This window comes from Aethalodelphis obliquidens, unplaced genomic scaffold (genome assembly GCF_003676395.1).
Source record: "Aethalodelphis obliquidens isolate GAN/ISIS:26980383/991018 unplaced genomic scaffold, ASM367639v1 scaffold7, whole genome shotgun sequence".
Taxonomy (NCBI): domain Eukaryota; kingdom Metazoa; phylum Chordata; class Mammalia; order Artiodactyla; family Delphinidae; genus Aethalodelphis; species Aethalodelphis obliquidens.
In genome coordinates, this window is record NW_020837951.1 from 17,766,814 (window position 1) to 17,789,061 (window position 22,248).

The window sequence follows — 22,248 nt, forward strand, 5'->3', positions numbered from 1 at the left end:
CTTACCTGGGATGCTGCTGGTTGGCCGATGATGACCCAGCCTGGGCACTGCTGGTCTTGATGGGATACGGAAGCGTTGGATGCCCATTGATCCAGGAACCCCTGGGGCGTGTAGACACCACAGTCTTTGATGCTAGTTTTTTGTTCAAACTCCTCACATACCCCATCACCATCATGGAAGTAGCACCGGCTGGGTTCATCTACAGGAGACAGACATAGAAGGGAGAGACCAGATCAGTGTTTGTTCTTTGTCCTCATCTGTCATCAGCAGCTATGGAATCAGATCAGCAGAACCATCAGCATGGTCAAGCCCATCACTGAGAGTCACAGTTGAATATTATTCAGTCTTTAAAAAGAAGGAGATCTTGCCATATGTGACAACATCAATGAACCTGGAGGACATTACATGAAAGACAAACACTGTATGATTCCACTTATATGATGTATGTAAAACAAACTCATAGAAGGAGAGAGTAGAATGGTGGTTGCCAGGGGCTGGCAGGAGGGGGTTGAGATTTCAGAGTTACTGTTCAATGGGTATAAAGTTTTAGTTATGCAAGATGAATAAGTTTTAGAGATCTGCTGTACAACACTGTGATTATAGGTAACAAAACCGTATGTACACTTAAAGATTTGTTAAGAAGGTAAACCTTGTATTATGTGATTTTTACTACACACACACAAACAAAAGTTGACAAACATTTCCACCTTCATTACCCCAAATAAGCCCCACAGCAAGCTTGTGAGAAAGATGTTATTATTTAAATTATTATTTTAGTCTTCCAGATTAGGAAACCGAGATCCCACATATCTTTAATAATTTGCCCAAGGTCATTCAGTGCGTTCATGCCAGACCCTAGTTTCAAACTCAGGCTTTCCACTGTCCAAGTTCTGGGTACGTTATCTGCCACCACAGAACTTCATGGTCTCAAACTGAGGTTTATTTAACTCCAGAGGATTACAGTTTGACATAAAGAGTGCACTGATACATGAGAGACTCTGGCTTCAGTCCCAGGTCTGTAACTAAATTGCTCTGTTCCTTTAGACACATCTCTTTCCCTCTCTGGGCTCAATCATCATTGAAGGGGATGAAACTACTGAGACTCCAGGAGCCCTTCCTGTCTAATGTGCTAGGCTTCTAGGGCCTTGTTGGATATATTAGGTGTTTCAGTTAAAGGCCAAGTGAGTCCTCAAGCTCCCATGTGATTCAAATCCCAGCAAGGAGTTCTGCTTGGGACAATTTAAAGCTGCAGCTGGCTGCAATGATGCTCACTTAGCTGCAAGAACAAAGATCAGAGAAGCACAGAATTAACTGGATGCCTTCTAAGTAAGTAGGACATACACAGTACACGTTTCTTGGTGTTGCAATATAGAACCACACAAGGAGAAATCTGGAGGTAGCCGTCCAAAAGAGATCACTCTGCCCAACTTTTAATAACTTGAATGTCAGGCATTCTGTGATACTTCCCCAACTCTGCTAGGAAAAGCTAAGTGCCCCTTCCTATGTGGGTTCCTATTTTACAAAGATCCCCATCTTTACACTTATCACACTGTGCGGCCGTCATGTTTACATACAGCAGCTCCTTCAAAAGGCAGTGAGCTCCTCAAAATCTAGTCCCTATCCAGTGTTTTGGAGTGACCTTATAATTTATCATCCAAATAATGCACTTTGAGAGTAAGAGAGAAAGCTAGTAAAAACTGTCCAGGCGATAGGCACATATCCTGAGAAAATCTAAATACCGCAGAACATATGGTCACCCTGAGGATACTGCTTGATCTAGGCCATCCTTCCCCTACTTACTACAAAATGATGGCGTGAAGCCCCATTTCTAACCAGGGTTTGGCTTCTGCCCCTTATATTAGCTACGTAACTTTGCACAATTAGCGTCACTGGCTTCCCATCTGTAATACCGAAATCACTGTCCCAGCCAGGACAACCTCTCAAGATAGCCATACAACTTTCATAAGAAATGGACAGGAATGAGCTTTATTCTAAAATAACGGTCAAGGGACTTCCCTGTCGGTCCAGTGGTTAAGACTCTGCCTTCCCATGCAGGGGGTGTGGGTTCGATCCCTGGTCGGGGAGCTAAGATCTCACATGCCTCGCGCCCAAACAACCAAAACTTAAAACAGAAGCAATATTGTAACAAATTCAATAAAGACTTTAAAAATGGTCCACATCAAAAAAAAAAAAAAAAAAAACCCTTAAAAAAATTAAAATAAAATAATGGTCAAGAGAAAAGATACTCTTCTCCTAAGGGTTCAATTTATTCCTAAGTGGCTGAATTGAATCAGCTTATAAAATCAGTACTCACTTGAAACCCTTTCAAGCAGCATTCCCCCAAATAGAAAGAGCCCGGGTCAAGTAGAAATAAGACTTGGATTTCTGTGATGCTGACTATCTGAAAAAAGGAATCATTGAATTCAGGGGCAGCAGAATGTTGAGCCCCTTCCAAGCTCCAAAATCCCTTGTTTATTTCTGCAAACAGTTTACATAGTGAAATACTATCAAAAGAGCCAGAATAAATCAGTCCATTATAATTCAATTATTTAAGGATGAGTCTGAGCCAGCTGAGGACTCCAGTGACCAGTAGCATGCCCGGCAGTTCAAGCATGGAAAGAATACAGGCTCAGCACTTCTCAGTAGCTCCAACCTCTTGGTGAATGGAGCCAACTTACATATAATAAAACTCAGGCCCCATCCAAGAGTGATGAGCCATCAATCCAGACTTCACTCTTTAGAAACTCAATAAAGGGAACTGCATAGGGCATAGGTTTTGGCATCAGACAAAACTAGGTTCAAATCCGAATTCTGCCATATACAAGCAGCACAGGGCTTACATAACCTAACCTCTCTGAACTTCATTTCCCTCATTTAAAAAAAAAATGGAGATAATATTTATCCAGCATTGTTGCAGTGGTTTCATGAGATGATGTGTACAATCCCAGCCCCTTCACCTATTTTATCGAATGGAAAACTAAGAGCCGTAGGAGGTAAGGCATCTGCTTCCAGACAACAGAGAGAGTTGGTGGTAGGGCTAGAAGCAGGATCCTGGACTTTTGATATCTAGCAGAGAGGTCTTCCCCCTGCACACCGTACCTACAGAATAATGAAGGCACACCCTGTTGAGGATAAGGTCACGGGGTTGCCGGACTCCTGGGACCACCTTTCTTTTCCTCGAATATGAAGACAAATAGGGTAAGATTATCCTAAGATCACCCATGATCTGCTCTCTAAGATAAGTTGATTCATGTCCTCACCAAAGAGACCTCAGAGTGGCAGGAACTGGGGCTAGAGTTGAGTTCTTGTGAAGGTTAATTTCTTCCTGATTATGCTGAAGACCTCAAACTATCTGTCTGCTTAGAGCCAGTGGACCCTGGAGGTTCTGGAGGAGAGACAGAGGTAGACATAGGTAGGTAAATATGTACTTAGATAGGCAGTTATATGTAGTATGTAGTTGATATATAGATAGATAGGCAGAGGGAGGGTTAAAAGAGGGATAGGAAATTGGGGGAAATGGGAGAGGGAGGGAGGGAGGAAGAGAGGAAGGGCGAGGGAGGGGGAGATAGAAAACTGTTTTCTCCCCCAAGATTCTGCTGACAAAGCTGCTGTGAGTCCCTTTTTTTGAATAACATCCCTGCACTCTGCTATTCAGTTTCTCTTGCTACTAGAGTCCCAGGGGCCCTTGAGCTGCATCTGCCAGTCTTCATCTGGGGAATTCTCTCTCCCACTCTACTCCCATGCCCCCAGGACTGAAGAAAGGAGGGTGGGGAACGGAATACAAATGTGTGGCCAGGAAAAACAAAGGCAGCAACAACAAAACAATAAAACAAACCCAGCCTTCCTGTTTTCATTACACCATTTTATGTGGTGCTTCTTGAATGCTTTATGCTGGGAGCTGAGCAGGTTTCAGGGAAAAGAACTTGAAGTCAATACCAACGTCCGCTGAGCATCCTGCCCCCTGCCTTCTCAGGTAGTAGCTAGGTGGCGCTGGTAATAATACATCCCACAGGGAGGGGTACTGTGAAAACGAATACTTGTTGAATGAATGAATGAGGAAAATTCAGCACCCTCGATGCACATACTCTCGTCCAAATATAGCTTAGGCTCTGTACCCTTTGAAACGTTTCTTTAGACTGGGTCTCGGGGTGAAGGGAAAGGAACTGGGACACCAGTGGTGACTAGCTTACAGTGGAATTCCACTGGGCAGTCCAATTTCTCCATCTTACCCCACCTTCCCCTGATACGGGGGTACTCCTCATTTCAGATTCGCTCTCTTTCACGTAGCGAGACACTTAGAAATCTGCTCTAACCAGCTAGGAGACTTGATGTTGGTGGGGAGACACTGCCAGGTCTGTCTTCCCTGGTTGAGCTTTCAGTTGCCAGAGATGAGCTCAGCTCCAAGAGCCCAAGGCACATGGACACTCTGTAACCGGACAGACACAGCTGATGGCAATTCTCAATGACTTAATTTTCAATTTCCATCTGTCTGAAGCATCAGGATGAACTGCCAGGCCTCTGCACCCCTGAAGTATGTCTGAAGGACACTATCTGAGATAAGCAGGGATTGTCACCCCTGTTTGAAAGCTTGGAAAGCCAAGTCTCAGGGAGATGAAACAAGTTTACTTTTAAGTATAAGCAAAGGCTGGCATTTGAGCTATTGTTAAGAGTTCTCATCCTTGAAGTTAGAAGCCTTGGATTCAAGCTCCTTATCTGTCCCTGACTACTGGATAAGCATGGGCATGTTATGTCATCTCCCTGTGCCTCAGTTTCCCCATCTGTAAAATGAAAACAAGATTACCTTTTAGACTGCCTCAACAAAGTGCTGGGTGTGTTCAAACAGCATAATAGACTTAGAGATGGAAAGTGACACGAGTCTTAAAGGAACAGGGCTTATTCTTAACCGTGATGATACTGGGGTGAGGTAGGGGGTGGAGGAGAAGTCTTCTTAATTAGAAATGTCTACTTTTGTTTACCCAGCCCTAGATCCTAAGGAATGTTCAAGAATAGAAATGATTGAAGAGAGTGCATGGGCTACTTTCAATATAAACAGCAAGGAACCAAGTAAACCAAAAAAAAAAGGGGGCGGGGGGAGCAACAACCTGAGGAAAAAGAACATAATTAACTTACAGTGGAACTATCTCAACCCAACTGGGAGACGCTGATTACCTTACCTTGATTAGAAACTTTGGTCATTTGTGATACCACTGGAATCCTGAAGATCCCACAGAACTTACAGACTAATGGTAAATGCAGGTAAAGCATTTGATATCTAACAGGCGATCAATAAATGGTCTATGATGATGATGATTCTGGAGCCGAACGTGATTATTTCATGTTATGTGTGGGGAAACTGAGGTTCGCAAAGTTGAAGTAATTTTCCCAAGGCTTTAGAAGAAAATTTGCCAGAACGTTGGTGCTTAAGCCCATAATACAATCCTTTTCTACTGCACCGTGCCACCCTACCAGATCGGGTTTCCAGTATATAATTCTGGAAAAAAATGGTTTGTTATCTTTAACCAAGTTTCAATACTACTTTTGGGAATCTCTGATTTCACTTTTCACAACAGCCCCTGGTATGGGCTAAGTATAACAAGTCTGAGAAGCTAATGGGGTTGCTAAGTCAGGAGCCCACTGAGACAAGAATCAGACTACCTGCGGGTGGAGAGATGAGAGTTATAAGTAATAGGAGATGGATGTGGTTTAGGACTCAAGGAGGATACAAAGAATTTGAACACACACTTGTTTCAGTGGCCAGCCTTCCAAAGGATGGGTAGATTTACCTATCTTTCTAAACTTCTTGTTTACGAAGATGGGTCAGCTTTTGAGAAGTTAGCATCTGTTTCTATTTCCAGCTGAGAGAACAGGATTGGCATTGGGATATTCTCTTTTAGTCCAACGATGACTATTTTTTCTATGTTTTCAACACCAGAAAAAATAGTATTTTTTAAGTTCAGTTGTTTGTTTAGGATGGGTCCAACCACAACAAACTTCATGCCGCATAACAATTCATCCAAACAACAACAAAAAGAGACCAAAAAATGTACAATCGTTGTGTCCAAATAATAACTTCTTGGAACAGGGGAAACTGGGTGGAGTGCTTAAGCCCTGAAGGCTTACAAAGGGGGAAGCTTGAGGCAGGGTGGCGGCTGTACTGGTAAATGTTTCCTCTGGAACAGAATATCTGGATTTTATATTGCCTATCTTTTAAAGGCTTCAAGGCAAACCCACATCGCTGACCTCACTTAGTTCTATTCAAACCAAGGTTTGTTCTTAACCTTCACCACCAGATCAGCCTGTCCAGAGTACAAAAGGCAGGGTGGTGAAGGGCTTCTGAAGAACCATGAATCCGCTAACAAGCTTCAGAGGCCCAGTAGGTCTGCTGAATCTGAGGAGTTTAAGGGGGCTTCTGGTTCCGTCAAGGGCTGGCCCCATACCAAAGCGGGCCAGAAATTCCTTCCTGTGTTTCGGTGGGACAACCAGGCGCCATCTAGCAAACCCAAAGCACTAGGAAAAGAAGAGTGAATCTGGACGTCGTCTCAAATGATCACTCCAGCTCCACGCCCACAGAAAGCACGCTCAGGACAGCCTCCCCTCTGTCCACTCGCCCCCTACAACACTCTCATAATTGGCTTTGGGTCTTCCCCACTTCAACACCTTCTCATAAAACAGCCTATGAGTGATTAACCTAAATCTGACCATGTCTGAAATTCTTAATTGACTCCTGCAAAATTTGAGCTTCCCCATCTAGCACTCAAGTCCTTTTGTAATCCAGCTCCAACTTCCCTGTCTATTCTCATTTCCAACCACACCTCCACTCTAAAAGCATAGAGTTCCTTCCCAGAACTCACGCCTCAGAGCTCTCCACTCCCCTCTTATTTCCTTAGCCTGAAAGGCTAGCAGTCCTTGCCTTCGCGTCTTCCATCAAGATCTAACTCTAGCATCTTCAGCCCCGTGAAGCCTGACCTGTCACTCTTCTGCATCACTACTTGTCTAGCACAAGCCATTTCCCTTTATTCCCTGAGTCACGGTTCTCTTTTCCCAAACCAGCAAAGAGGATATTGCCTACGTAAAAATTGTTAATTAAAAAAGTGAGCAATGTACATTTTAAAAATTTAAAAAATTAAAGCCTCCCTTCAGTTCACATATCCTTACCATTCTGTCTTCTACTTCACATTTCCCTTTCCATGATTCACAGTGAAATTTACTGAGGGTTATCTAAACTTGCATTTCCCACTTTCTCTCCGGCAATTCACTCTTCAGTTCACTCCCATCTAGCTTCTGAACTCACCACCCCACAGAAATCAATCTTGTCAAGGTTACCATTGACCTCAGCATTGCTAAAACTAACTATGACGTCCAACAGTCCTGAAACATGTGAAGAAATCGCCCATTCCTTTCCTCTTGAAGTACTCCCCTCCTGGATTCCACACCACCATGCCACCCTAATCCCTTCTGGCTCTCAGCTCTTCCCACACAGACTCATTTGCTGTCTTCTGCTTCCCTCTGCTAAATGCTGCCAGCTTTCAGGGTGAGGTCTTGGGCCCTCTTTTTCTTATCTATCTACAGTCTCTCATCCAGTCCCAATGTTTAAATAAAAATGTTAGAGTATGGATGTGCCGATGACTCAAACATCTCTTTAGGTATGACCTCTTCTCTGAGTCCCAGCTGCCTGCAATGCTATCTCTACTTAAATATCTATTTAAAGTCATCACAAAATCAACATGTCTGAAATGTAAAATAGATAGCTAGTGGGAAGCAGCGGCATAGCACAGGGAGATCAGCTCGGTGCTCTGTGACCACTTAGAGGGGTGGGATAGGGAGGGTGGGAGGGAGGGAGACGCAAGAGGGAAGAGATACGGGAACATATGTGTATGTATAACTGATTCACTTTGTTATAAAGCAGAAAGTAACACACTATTGTAAAGCAATTATACTCCAATAAAGATGTAAAATTAAAAAAAAAAAAAGAATTCTATCACCCAGTCATAAACTTACATGAAACCTCTTTCAAAAAGAATAAAAAAAAAACCAAAATCAACATGTCTAAAATAAAAGTAATGGTTTCTTCCCACAGTCCTTTCTTCCCCATCTTAGTAAATGATAACATTGCCTGACAATGGCCAGACTAAAACCTTCTGAGTCATCTCTATTTTTTTCAGTTCATCCTCCGATACCACATAAAGTCCATGAGCCCATCCTGTAGACTCTTTTATCTCAGGATATTCCAAAAAGATCCACTATTGCTCCATCACTACCACCCTAATCCAAGCCACCATCACTATGGCAATGCTTATTTCACCAGAGTCTCTTCTATCTGCTCCCAACCCTCCCTCCTCCAGAGCACAGCTAGAGCGCTCTTTTAACAACATAAACTACATCAGGCCACTCTCCAACCTAAAACTCCTCGCGTGGAACAAAATCCAAAGACCGTATCACAGCCAAGTCCCCACTTTATCTGACCATCTCCTACTATTATCCTTCTTGCTCACTGCCTTCCATTCATTTACTCATCCGTCCATCCATCCATTCAACAAGTATCTATTCCTTAAATAAGCCAAACTTGTTATTGTTCCAGAAATCTCGAACTTGATATTTACTTTACCTGAAACACTTTTTCTCCCCTGGCTTTTTTCACAATCTCTTCTTTTCTGCACTTAGGGTTTAGCTCAAGCATTACTTCCTCAAATAACAACCCTGCCCACTTGCAGCGAGCTCACATCTTATTCTTCCATCCCCATTAGAAAGTAGCACGCAATCTTATTTTATTTCTTCACAGGATTATTCACTATCTAAAAATAAATTATATTTATTATGTAATTGATATTTAAGAATAAATGAATGAGGGACTTCCCTGGCGGTCCAGTGGTTAAGACGCCGCACTTCCACTACAGGGGGCGTGGGTTCGATCCCTGGACAGGGAACTAAGATCCCTCATGCAGCACCGTGTGGCCAAAAAAAAAAAAAAGAAAAAGAATAAATGAACCTATGAATGAATGAATGAGTGATTGTGTACAGCTCTTGGATTGTAAGATATTTCTGGGCTGGCCCCAATCACACTTCTATTTGCACCCCTAATTCTTAAGACAATGCCAGTCTCATAGCAGGTACTCAGTCAATGATGAATTAACAAAGTTCTTTCGAGTTTCAGAATCTCTGTTATTGATTGTATTGAAGAAGTCTCAAACTGATTTGAATCTGTTTCAGTAAATTGTACTGTGGAAAGATTTTAATGAAAATATTAATTATAATATCATATTATAAATCCTAGCACATACTGAGGAGGAAAATCCAATGCTATATAAAGCAGCCCATGTTATTTTTTTCCCATAAGACATCTCACCATCTGCCCTACATATTGTTTTATTTTCTTTCTTGACTGAATCTGCAAAGAAATGGAATATCTGGAGAGAAAAGGCGGTGCACACTAGACTGAAATTTAATAAAGATATTTGATGGCCTTAGGAATTGAAACTTGAAGATACATTTACATCACCTTGAATTTAGTATAGTTTTTTGAATGGGCTAAAAGATTGTAAGCAGAGATAGTGATCCTAATAAATGACAATACATCCAACGTGCAGAATGTTCAAAGCCCTGAATGATTTTCAGCTGGGTCTATTTTGGTTGCCAGCGCGATCTCATAATATGAAAGAGGAGTAAAATTCAGTACCGCAGTGAATGACACAGTGGCCATGAAACAGGCATTCTAAGCATGGACAGGAGGAAGGGTGATACCTAGGACCCAAAGGCCTTTAAAGGTATGAGCAGGAAGTAACAAAATGAGACTTGTTTTGCATGATATAAGCTAATAATAAATGCAGAAGAATAATCTGAAACATTCATATGCAGAAAGTCGGCCAAAAATGGTTAAAAAAAAAAGGTGATAAAAGATAGCAAACTACAAATGGAGTATCAGTGGTTTTAATGTGATCTCATCAGTCCACACCAAACAGAGAGAGAGAGAGAGAGAGAAAGGAAGGGAAGAAGGAAGGAAGGAAGGGAGGAAGGGAGGGAGGGAGGGAGGGAGGGAGGGAGAAAGAATGGGACACTTTCTCAAGATCAGCAGCCTGGTCGAGAGAACTGGAGTCTAAAATAAATGTCCACTAATATACCCATAGCTTTGACCAAGTCATTTCCCTCTCTGGGCTACAGTTTCCCCTTGAGTAAAAAAGAAAGTTAAATCAAACTGTTTTATGATTCCCTTCAACTGATTCATTCTAAAATGTATTTGCGGGCTTCCCTGATGGCGCAGTGGCTAAGAATCCGCCTGCCAACGCAGGGGACATGGGTTCGAGCCCTGATCCGGGAAGATCCCACATACCTCGGAGCAACTAAACGTGTGCGCTGCAACTACTGAGCCTGCGCTCTAGAGCCCACGAGCCACAACTGCTGAGCCCACGTGCCACAACTCCTGAAGCCCGCGCACCTAGTGCCCGAGCTCTGCCACAAGAGAAGCCACCGCAATGAGAAGCCCGTGCACCACAACGAAGAGTAGCCCCCGCTCGCCGCAACTAGAGAAAGCCCGCGCGCAGCAACGAAGACGCAACGCAGACAAAAATAAATAAATTAAATAAATAAATTAAAAAAACAATAAAATGTATTTGCTTCTTGATTTTTGTACCTTTCCTTTAATCATTAAATCCTTTTTTAAGTCTGAAGATGGGGAAATGGGTTCAGCCAAATTAAAACAGAGAAGGGTACAGAAGAACTCTCCGAAGGATGCAGAAGAGGACATAATAAAAAGCAGATGGAACGAGGGACCGAAATCAACATCTGAAGCTCAGCTTTGTCACCAGATTATGTTTGGTGCTGGGCAACATACATCATCATTGTGGGGTTCATTCTTTTTGTCTATTAAAAGCAAATGACAATATCACTTTTCCTACCCATTAGAGAAAGTGGTTGTAATGATCAGATAAAATAGTGTTATGGAAAACACTCAAGCATGTTGTTGTTCTACATTTTATGATCACAGGTACAATCTAGAACTCATCTCTCAAATCATCACATGGGCTTTCCAATTCACTGAGTCGGTCTCAGCTCAGTTATCACCTGCCTAATGAGGTCTTCTCTAACCATGCTAACTTCACTCCAGTCTCTCTCTACTCTACTAGTCTATTTTATTTTCTACATAGCATTATATTGCTTCTTCAAAGTCTCCTTGATCATTGCATTCTCTCTAAAGCAAAATGGCAGCTCTAAGAGAGCAGAAACAGGCTGTTTTGCCCACTACTGCATTCCAATCCCAGAACATAGAAGACAGGAAATATTTGCTGGATGAATGAGTGAATGAATAAAGGTTTAGCACTGCCTTTAGAGGGCCTTCCCTGGTGGCACAGTGGTTGAGAGTCTGTGGGGCTCGAGGGACATTGTTCCAGCTAATGATTAAGAACTCTCCAGACAGTAGGGGCTTCTTAGACAATGGGTAAATTTCCAGGATGTCCGGCCCCCTTCCGAGAAGGAGGGAGATAACAAAATGTAAAAAAGGTGTCTGTCAAAGACCAATCAGGCAGCTGGGGAGAAGGAGGGAGATAACAAAATGTAAAAAAGGTGTCTGTCAAAGACCAATCAGGCAGCTAGGGACAAGTTCCCTCTCTGGTCCGAGCCTAAGCCGGGACCAATCAGCAGGAGAACACAACCAAATCTATAATTTACATACGGGGAAGTGGGAACCTATAAAACTGACATATTCGCGCCCAAAAGGGTTCCTTCTTCGACCTCCTGCGTGAGGACCAAGGAACCCCGGTGCACCGGCCTTCAATAAACCTCTTGCGTTTTGCATCGGCTTCCGACTCTTGTTGTTTCCTGGGCGAGTCGAAACTCCTAGGAGACCGCGAAGGTCTAACAAGTCCACCTGGCGATGCAGGGGACGCGGGTTCGTGCCCCGGTCCGGGAAGATCCCACATGCTGCGGAGCGGCGGGGCCCGTGAGCCATGCCGCTGGGCCTGCGCGTCCGGAGCCCGTGCTCTGCAACAGGAGAGGCCACAGCAGTGAGAGGCCCGCGTACCACAAAAAAAACCAGTCTTTAGAAATTATCTAGTCTACATGCTTCCTTTTGTAAATACAGCAAGTGAAAGTTTCAGAGTTTCAGAAAGGTTAAGTAACTCGCTGGATGCTGCACAGTTCATTGTTATGGGCCAAGGGTTGGATTGGCTAATTAAGGCTCATTCTATAGATATTGGGAATATGCAATATTAAACAGAAATTGGTCTGTGAGAAATCCATGTATGTGAGCATTAAGCAAAACAGGGCATTCAAATAGAAGTCAGTATATGCACATATGCGTGTCTATTCTTCAATCCTGCAAAACAAGCAGCCCACCGGTCTGTTAAGGCATCCTCAAGATGTCAGAGAAGACAGAATTTTGGACAAGTGGATGCTATGTTACCAGTAGCCAAGGGATCGAAGGCACCACATGAAAACCAAGCCAGTTACCCCAGGTCTGGCATAACTGTCGTGACTAACGTGACCACAGTGTGCTGGGTTCTTGGTGGGGTTCCCACGCAAGAAACTGGAGTGTCAAAGTGGACCCCTCTCACCCTGAGCCCTGGTCGGTTTGGCCAGCCTTGAAGACTGTCCTCCTGCCAGATGGTTAAGATAAGACCAAAAAGATAAGGCCTTCAAGCCACAGTTTCCTTATTCTCCAAGTTATAACACGTGCTGCAGTGCTCTAAGGAGCAGTAGCCCAGTCAAGAGGCAGAAGTGCACTGAGGTAAGCTTTCTTTATCCTGCATGATGGGGTAGGCCACTCTTCTGTTCCTGGAGAAGATTTTATGTTAATCTGAATCTATATGTTTGGTTTGTATTATTGAACTGTATTTTTTTGTTTTTTTTTATAGAAATGGGTGTATATGTCTCTCCCTTTCCTCCCAATAAGGAAAGAAGAGAGGAAAGAAGGAAGGAAAGATGGAAGAGAGAGAAGGAGAAAGATAGAAAAGAAGGGGAATTGGTTCTAAATCTTAAGAGTTAACCTGGAATATTTGAAAATATCAATCAAAACCACTGTTGTTTTTCATCAGAGATGACAGATAAGGGTCAGCATAACTATGCATGCTCAAAAAAAGTTCCAAAGAGTAGCAGTCTCTCTGAGATCAGTTTCTACCAACTGGAGAAGGTGTTGGCCCAAACAAGAATGTGAGATTGCAGATTACGTTACTGAGAAGACAGTCGATCCTAGACCAGAGGTCAGAGAAGCCCCCTCTGATCCTAGAGATGGCTGGACAGATCAGTTCTGGGCCACCGATGAACTAGGATATGGTCAGCGGACGGGGCCCAAGGTAGGCGCCATCGCTAAGCGATGCTCGTAGAGGTATGGAGTTGCTTAACCTGAAGGAGAGAAGGCTCCGAGGGGACACAGCAAAAAACTCTTCTAACGAACGACAGTTGCCCTGAAAATGAAACTGGCTACCTCAGAAGGTACTGAGTTTTTCATTCAGCATTTTCTGACAGAGGCTTGATGACAATTAACAAGGCGTAATCTGGTCCTTGCCTGCTTCTGCAGCCTTCTTTCTAATGTAATCTAATGTCAGCTCCAGGCAGGCTGAACGGACCACGTTCCCTCTCACCTCCCCACCTGTGCGGAAGCTCCCCCCGGATTCACAACCCGGCTTTTCCTATGACTAGTCTCCGTTCATCCTTTATCCATATTTAACCAGACACGACTCTGCAAAATCCCTCTAGCAATCCACTCAGGAGAGGCTCCTTAACCCTCTCTTCATCTTCCAGCAGAAGCCTACTTCTACTGTACTTCTCTACTTCTGTAATTAAAATGATAGCTGCCATGCAGATGTAAGCTATTATATATAGAATGGATAAACAAGGTCCTACTGTATAGCACAGGGAACTATATTCAATATCCTGTGATAAACCATAATGGAGAAGAATATAAGTAAAAATATATATATATATATATATATATATGAATCACTTTGCTGTACAGCAGAAATTAACACATTATAAATCAACTATACTTCAATAAAAACAAACAAACAAAAATGATAGCTACCATGCAATAAGGGTATTTGCTAAGTGAATGAATGGATGACCTGGTCAGTGCCATGCACAATGTTAAATGTTTTTAAATATGTAATGTCATTTAATCCTAGAAGAGTCCTATGTATTTGGTGCTATTATTATCCTCATTTAACAGACAAGGAAATTGACGTGTAACGAGGGTAAGGCATTACCTAAGGTTTCAGGAATCAAACCCTGACTACTGTGATTCCAAAATCCATACCCTCCCGTCCACCCCTGCTGCCCAGTTCATGTCTCTTGTGTGGATGTGGAGGCTGAGGAGGAGCTAATGAGACAAGCTGATCTGATTCTCTCTGAGATGCCCTGCGATTTTGTGGTACTTGGGGGCTCAGGGGTCTGATGGAGCTGCGGGCACATCTCTGCTCTTCACTAATTAGCTGGGTGTTGATGAGCAGTGCACTTCATCTGAGTCCCAGTTTCTTCTTTGGCAGTTGGTGAAATAATGACTCTTCCCAGACGTTTGGGGGATGAAAATGAGAAGCGGTATAGAAAATGCCTAGCACGGGCATCTAGCATGAAAAGAAATTCTGTGAAGAATCAGGAGTCTCCCTTCCCTAAAGGAAACAATCTGTCTCGGCTACCTTGTGCCCGTTAAAGTGCACGGGCTCAGTAACTCATGTTTTGGTTAAACCTTTAAATTTTCTTTTTCAAGGGGAATCTGAGTTTTTGTTGGCAAGGGATCGAACAGGCGCAGGCCCTGCCTCTGGGCCCACAGTCCATTAGGGAATTTATGAGGGGAGATGAGGGACCTTCAACTCAAGTACTCTCTTCAGAGGCAGTACTTACAAAGCCATCAATTTCCTTAACAAAGACCATTGGCTTAAATGCCCCTTAAAGCAGTGTTATTTACACAGTTCTCCACTTCCCTTTGAATTCTCTGCCTGGGGGGCGGCCTACCTGCAGTTCTTTCCAGCTACTAGTTAATTAGGCTCCCGCCCAGAAAGGAAGCCAGCAGAAACTGGGACTTGGTTTTGAAAAGCAGCTCGATTTGGGGGTTATCACAGAGTTCACCCAAGCCACTGGTACTGCCTGCCGCTTCTGCTAATGTTCTAAAACGTGTGGACCTTGTCAGAGTTAGGACCATGGGTGGTATTGTGAGATAGAGAAGGAGTGACTGACCATTCCAGCTGTCTCTGCTTTGCAGGAAAGTAAAATAAAGCTCAAAGAGCATTAATGGCAAACACTCCTAGGGTGCTTTCTAGCTCTGTAGCATATCAATATGGTAATACTGCAGTTTTATAGATGAGGAAACTAAAGTGGCCCACACCCCTTTTCGTGGCACAGCTGGGATTTGAACCAAGCTCCAGAGCCTGGGCACAGAACCACCATACTGAGCTGCTCAAACTGATATATTGATCACTTTCTGAAGAACAGGATCTGTCCCAAGCCCAGCAGATCTGGCATCCTCAGTGCCTTAGTGTGAACCTGACACATAAGAGGTGCTCAACCAATATGGGATGAATAAATTCATAAATGTATGAAAGACTATATCACAGCTACCCTATAAAGTAAGGAACATAGCTCCCACTCCACAGCTGGCAAAAGATGCTTGAGGACCAAGCCTGGAGCTAGAAGCAGTCCCCTGTGCCGCTGCGTCAGGTCAACTGGTCTACTCACAGTGCTGCAGAAGAACCCTCATTCTGGACCTTTATTTTTATCAGCAGAGACCCTGCACCTGATCTTACTGAGCCCAGCTGTCCAGGAAGCTTTCACAGACTCACCACCCCCAACCAGGGGTTTTCCCACTCCTTCTGGGGCCCCCTCACACCGATCCCTGCACATCTTTAAGGACCACTGCCCTCTGGAGTCCTCCAATGAAGGACTTCTTCTTAGGCCAATTGTCACTCCCATCTGCATCCTGCCTAGTACAGAGCTTTGTATGCAGCAGGAGCTTAACAGAGACAAACACTAGTGTGAGATGGATCATATTTGCTTCCAGCTGTCTTTCCAGGACCCCTGAGGCTGTTGCCTTGAGACCAGAGGAGGCAACCCTAGAGTTTGTAAGGGGAGCTGCAGACACTGGGTGTGGAATATTTTATCTTTCTTCCCGGCAAATTAAAAATCCAGTCCCTTAAAAATTATTATAATTTCAGATTTTCTTTATCTTAATTTCTCCTTGGTACTTAAGCAGGAGCAGCCAAGAAAAAAATCGCTTTTAGTTCTTCCTCTGTTGAGGAGTTAATGATCTGTAAACAAACACTTCAGACGCGTTTCTTAAAGAGACCCCGACCCTTTTGTCATGTGAAATTCCTTTTGCACCTTGCGTTGTTTCCCCTTCTCATTATCTGTTTGCTGGTAGGCTCTTCAGCTCTTGAGAGTACACATTTTTATTAGATAATCTTAATGATGAAGAGGTAGCATAAATTCGTGGTTCAACCTGAGGGTTTTATGTGTGTGTGTGTGTAATTTATTTATTTATTATTATTTTTTAACATCTTTATTGGAGTATAATTGCTTTACCATGGTGTGTTAGTTTCTGCTTTATAACAAAGTGAATCAGTTATACATACACATATGTTCCCATCTCTCTTCCCTCTTGCGTCTCCCTCCCTCCCACCCTCCCTATCCCACCCCTCTAGATGGTCACAAAGCACCGAGCTGATCTCCCTGTGCTATGCGGCTGCTTCCCACTAGCTATCTGTTTTACGTTTGGTAGTGCATATATGTCCATGCCACTCTCTCACTTTGTCCCAGCTTACCCTTCCCCTCCGCATATCCTCAAGTCCATGCTCTAGTAGGTCTGTGTCTTTATTCCCGTCTTACAACCTGAGGGTTTAAGAGCCAGACTTCCAGGGCTGGAATCCCTTACTGGGAGCCTTGGTTAATTACTTAACATCTCTCTGCTTTTTCCTTATCTATAAGATCAATGCAATTAGTCAAAGGAGTTAACAGAGGAAAAGCATTAAATTCATAACGAGCAATTTCTACTGTTATGACTATTGTTTGAGATGAAGAGATGGAATAGGACTGGAAACACATATCCATATGTCATCACTTCTACTGGTTCAGAAGCTCTGGTATTTTGGAGGAGGGCACTGGCTCCTCTAGTTTTGAAGTTGGGCAGTTCTTGGTTCAGATCCCAGCTCTGCCACTTAATAATCACCTGCTTTAAAGAAGTCATTTCATCTCCCTGAGCCTCAGTTTCTTTTTGTGTAAAATGGGAGTAATAATCCCTGCCTTCCAGCAGCCCCGAGAAGATTGAAAGAGGAGAGAGGAGAGCCCTGTGTGTGGCACACTGCTGGCATGGGATGTGACACTTGCGAAAGTTTGTGTCCTCTTGTGTTGGTTTTCCAGCTCAATAAACATTTACTGAATGGAGGTCACTTTCTCAAAAGTCACTTAAACACTGGGGACTCTGCTGTGTCATCTGGAAAGCGGTGATGAGAATGCCTGGTTGTCAGGGATGCCGTGGGTTTGAAATGAGACAACGTAGTGGGTTCTTAATAAACATGAACGTGCCCCTTTCTACAGCCCAGGGAGGATCCAGGCCACCGTCTGAAGCTTTAGGCAGTAAGCTGCCTGGGCTCCTCTAGCCACTCTTTTCTGCTTTGAAGTATCATTTGATTCAGTGCATCAGACAATGCCTGGCTCTAGCTGGATGCTGGGAACACAGGGATAGGCAGGATGACTTCTTTCAAGGGTGATGGAAACTGACGTGTACACAAAAAATGTGGGGAGTGAATATAATTACGGCTATGCTGCTACAGGCTGAGGGGCGAGATGGATGAGGTGATATTCTCACCTCTCTGTCTCTCATCTGCCTTGACCTCCCTAATTGGCTATTCTTTCACCCACCTACAGACTCATCCATCTATGCCAGCAGTTGGTCAGCAACTTTTCCTGTACGAGGCCAGATAGTAAATATTTTGGCTTTGTGGACCACACAGGGTCTCTAGGAACTACCCAACTCTGTCTCTTTAGTAGCAAATATCTAAACCAATGGGCACAGTTGTGTTTCCGTCAAACCCGATCTACCCAAGTAGGCAGCACCTGGGGTTTGGCCACGGGCAGTAGTTTTCTGACCCCTGATCTAGGCAAGCATGCGTTTGCCTCCTGTGCCCAGTACAGGGGCGTGGCTGCAAGTACAGACTGCACACAGAGGACGTGCCTTCTCCTCCTTTCATGCCGGAAGCAGCAGCCTCCCTGGGGTCCTCAGGGACCGGAGGAGTACAGCCTGCAGCCTCCAGCCTCTTCTCTCCCCTCCCTCACTGCCATCCAGCCATGATGACTTTCTCTGACCCCCTCAAAAGCTTTTTCCTGCCTCGAGGATTTAACAGTCTGAAATTCTTGCAATCCTCACTCCATCACCCTAATTTGTCCACTTCCTATTCAACCTTCAAGTCTCAGCTTGAATGCCTTGTCTCCAAGGAGGCCTCTCCTAGCCCTTCGACGTGAGGAGGTCCCTCACTTACAAACCCCACATGTATTTCCACTCAGTGGCATTTCCAACAATTACATTTAAATAATCCTTAGTGTCATTTCCTTGGCCTCCCTGGCCTTCCTTGTTCACTGCCATTTCCCCTGCAACTAGCACAGTGCTTGGCACACAGCAGCTATCAATAAACGTGTGACTAAATGGCATGACGTGACCCAGCAGCCAATCTGCACCGTCCTCTGGCTGGTTCTGATGGCATATGTTACAGCACACAGCCGCTTTATCCTGCAAACCACAGCAGTGGGGTTTCACAGGGTCCCGACTGCCCATCCATCATTTTATTTTAAGCACATTACTTCTCTGTCCAAAAAAGAAAAGGAGGATACAATTAGGCCTACATCCCTCACTTGCTTAATATTTCAATTTCCCCCAGGGCACTCCCTTCAAGTGGAGATCACAGCTCATGAATATTGAATGTCTCTTCCAACCCACCACGGTCCCCAAGAAAGAGCAGAGAGTCAGGATCTAGGAAAGGCCCCTGCCCCCCAGGCCTCTCCCCTCTCCTGGGCTACCTGGATCATGACTGCACAGATGCAGATGCACATCAAGGCACCTGAATGGGCAGGTGGATTTCTGGTCACTTTAAATGCCACAAAGAAGCCCTGGTTCTTGGCTACCCAGATTCACCTGCCTTGGAGGCTGCATTTCAAACGCGCACATCAAAGTTTGGTCTTGATTCCTTGAATTCAGGAAAGCTCCAGGCCCTCCTGAGCCTGACCCCTCCCTGGGAGTCAGGAGGCCAACCCAGACGAAGGGCGAGGATTCCTCCCTTCTGGCATCTGAGGCCATCCTGTTTCTTTTCATTCCTGAATGGCCTCTCTGTGGGGTAGGCCTCCCGGGCTTCTAAAGGAGGTGGTAAGCCGTGGTCTGAGGCTGGATGGCAGGCTTGATCCTAACTGGTGCTGACTCAAGGGTGTTTGAATGCGTCCATCAGACCTCCCGGTTGAGGACTGCAGATCTTTGGGCCCACCCTGCACAGCAGCCTTCCGCCCCATCACCTCCCTTCCCTGCGTCTTTGTCCCCTCGGTGACCCCCTCTGACCCTCCGGGGTAAAGGAATTCCTTTCTCCTCCCCAAGCCCTCATTTCTTTTAAAATGCACAGTTTAAAAACAATAACGATCTGGGATTTAAATTCTGGAAGTCGGGGCTGGAAGGGCCTGGGGGAGCTCATCCAGCTCACCCCCATCACGTTACAGCTGGGGAGACTGAGATCAAGGGGCCTCAGCCACTTCTCATGATGGCAAGATGTAGCTCAGGACCATTTTTCCCGGAGATGGACAGGAGGCCTCTGCATCCCCAACTGAGATGGGAAGTGAGGAAGGGGAAGATAGCAGAAATGTCTACTAACTGCCAGGTATTGTGCTAGACACTCTATAGGAGCTATTTCCATCTTTCTCTAAACATAACTGCGTTGTGATTATGCCTGCTTCCCAGAAGAGAAGACTGAGACTCAGTGAGTGGCCAATAGACCTTTGAACTCAGGCTCCTCTGTCGCCAACATATTGCCATGACAACGGGACAAAGTGTCAAACTCCTCCTAGGCTAAAAAACAGTGTGGCCATATTCAATGGAGGGTGAGCTCTTAAAAACAAAAATACAACCCAAAACACGGAATGGCACTATGTCAAGGGCATGGGCTTTGGGCAGCGGAATGTTCATAGGGGGATAATAACTGAAAATTGTCGTCTTCATGACTCATGAAAAGGCACAGGAAGGATATATGCATTCACTTTTGTCTCCTGCTGTGTCAATGGCAACAAAGCAGAAATAGTGAAAAAGAGGCTATCTACTGCTTTGGGGAGGGTTCATCTGGGTACTGGACACGGTCTTTAGAAGTAGGCAGACGGGATGCAAGGTCTCCGTCTCTGAGCCTCTTGCCTGTATGAGTTAGGGCAATTCACCTCAGTGTCCCAGTTTCCTCATCAGCAAAACGGGCATTCTTATTCTGACCAAATGGAGTTGCTGGAAGGGTAAATGGAATCATTTGAAAAAAGGGCTCTAAGCAAAGAAGTTGGTACAGTTGGGTGCCTGATAAGTGAAATAACTTCATGGTTAAGTGCGCAGACTTTGCCTAGGTACTGTGAATCCCATCTCTGCTTTTTCTAGCTGTGTGACCTTAGGCAAATTATTTAACCTCTCTGAACCTCATTTTCGTTCCTCTACACTCCTGGGATAATAACATTATTTATCTCATAGGGTTCCTGGGAAGATGGATATAGCTTTCAAATTAATGATATTAATAACAATAATAATCACAGCATTAGCAAACACATATATAACACCTACTAGGTGCCACTGTTTTTTGTTTTGTTTTGTTTTTTTGCAGTACGCGGGCCTCTCACTGTTGTGGCCTCTCCCCTTGCGGAGCACAGGCTCCGGACGCACAGGCTCAGCGGCCGTGGCTCATGGGTCCAGCCGCTCCGCGGCATGTGAGATCCTCCCGGACCGGGGCATGAACCTGTGTCCCCTGCATCGGCAGGCGGACTCTCACCCACTGCGCCACCAGGGAAGCCCGTTGCCACTGTTTTAAAATGCTTTACCTACAGAGCCTCATTTCACCTTCACAACAACTGTGAGAAGGAGGAACTATTACTAACCCGTTTTACTGATGAGAAAACTGAGGCACAGATAAAATGGGTTTGGGCCTGGCTTCTCACCCCAAATCCATGCTCTTAATCATTACGGAATGTGTCATTATGCCAGTACTAAGCATGTCACCCATGCTAGCCGACAGATCACCACCATCAGCACCTTCATCACCACTCCCATGATTACCACTAACATTTCTCTTTTCTTCTTTTAAAGACCTGTCTTCATGTTAAAAGCAGCTTTATTTCAAGAAGGTATTTTGGCGCAAGTCACTATATTTTTTCCACAGAGGGAGGTCTGAAGGACTACGTGCAGCCAGGAGAAGTTTTATTTTATTCTTTTTCAATTTCAATTTTTTTTTTTAAGGTGAGAGGTGGATCATCTATTATGATTTCATGTTGTTAGAAAGAAAAATAATAATAAACGCAACTCCCAGCAGAGCCCATTCTTCCTCCGTTTCCACTCCCCCTCCCCCTACCAGATGCTGTTTTCCTTTTCAGTCACTGTTATTCTAAAGTCTCATCAGAACATCCACCAAGAAGACATGGCGATTCATCTTCTTGTTTTCCTTTCTCGCCTTGGCTCGGAGCAGGCCAGGGCAGCCCGACAGAGGGGCTACAAGGCTCGGTGACCCCCGCCCCTCCCAGTGACTTGTGGGGAAGTGGATTGATCCCTCCTCCTCCTTATCTGCTCACACATAATTGAGTTATTGGCCCTGGCTCTAGGACAGGGCTGGAGATGCTGTGTCGGACCAGAGACAAAGTAATGCTAATGGCAGGGAACCGGGGAGAGGAGGGGAGAGGGGAGGGAGCTGGAAAAAGAGACAGGCAGGGAGTATGTGTGTGTGTCTGGGAAAGACAACGTGGGGGTCCGTTTGCTTTGTTTTCTTAACGATATATCAGCATCAAGCAGGATTTGAAACCCCAAAGCCCTTAAATGGATGCCTGACAGATGGAGGATTCCTCGCTGTCAGACGGAAAGAAGTCTTAGGGCCCTCAGCACGATCACTCTCATTTCACAAAGGGAGAAACTGAGGCTCCGAGGTGAGACGCAAAGCTGCAACCCAGCCTCTCAAGTCTGAGCTAAGACCTGGACCCAGCTCTCCTGAAAGACACAGGGTGCTAAGTCAACACAGCATGAGAAGGCCCCCGCAATCGCATCTCCTGTAATGGATTAAACGCCATCTC

At 44.7% G+C, this 22,248-nt stretch overlaps 1 protein-coding gene across 1 annotated transcript in view; it reads right to left on the minus strand.

Moving 5' to 3' along the window:
* The window catches only part of PAPPA (pappalysin 1), a 208,784-nt gene that overhangs the window by 64,259 nt on the left and 122,277 nt on the right, over positions 1-22,248 (minus strand). The window contains exon 10 of the mRNA XM_027105071.1: positions 6-199. Coding sequence (XP_026960872.1) covers positions 6-199 — 194 coding nt within the window. The remainder of the gene's footprint in view (positions 1-5; positions 200-22,248) is intronic.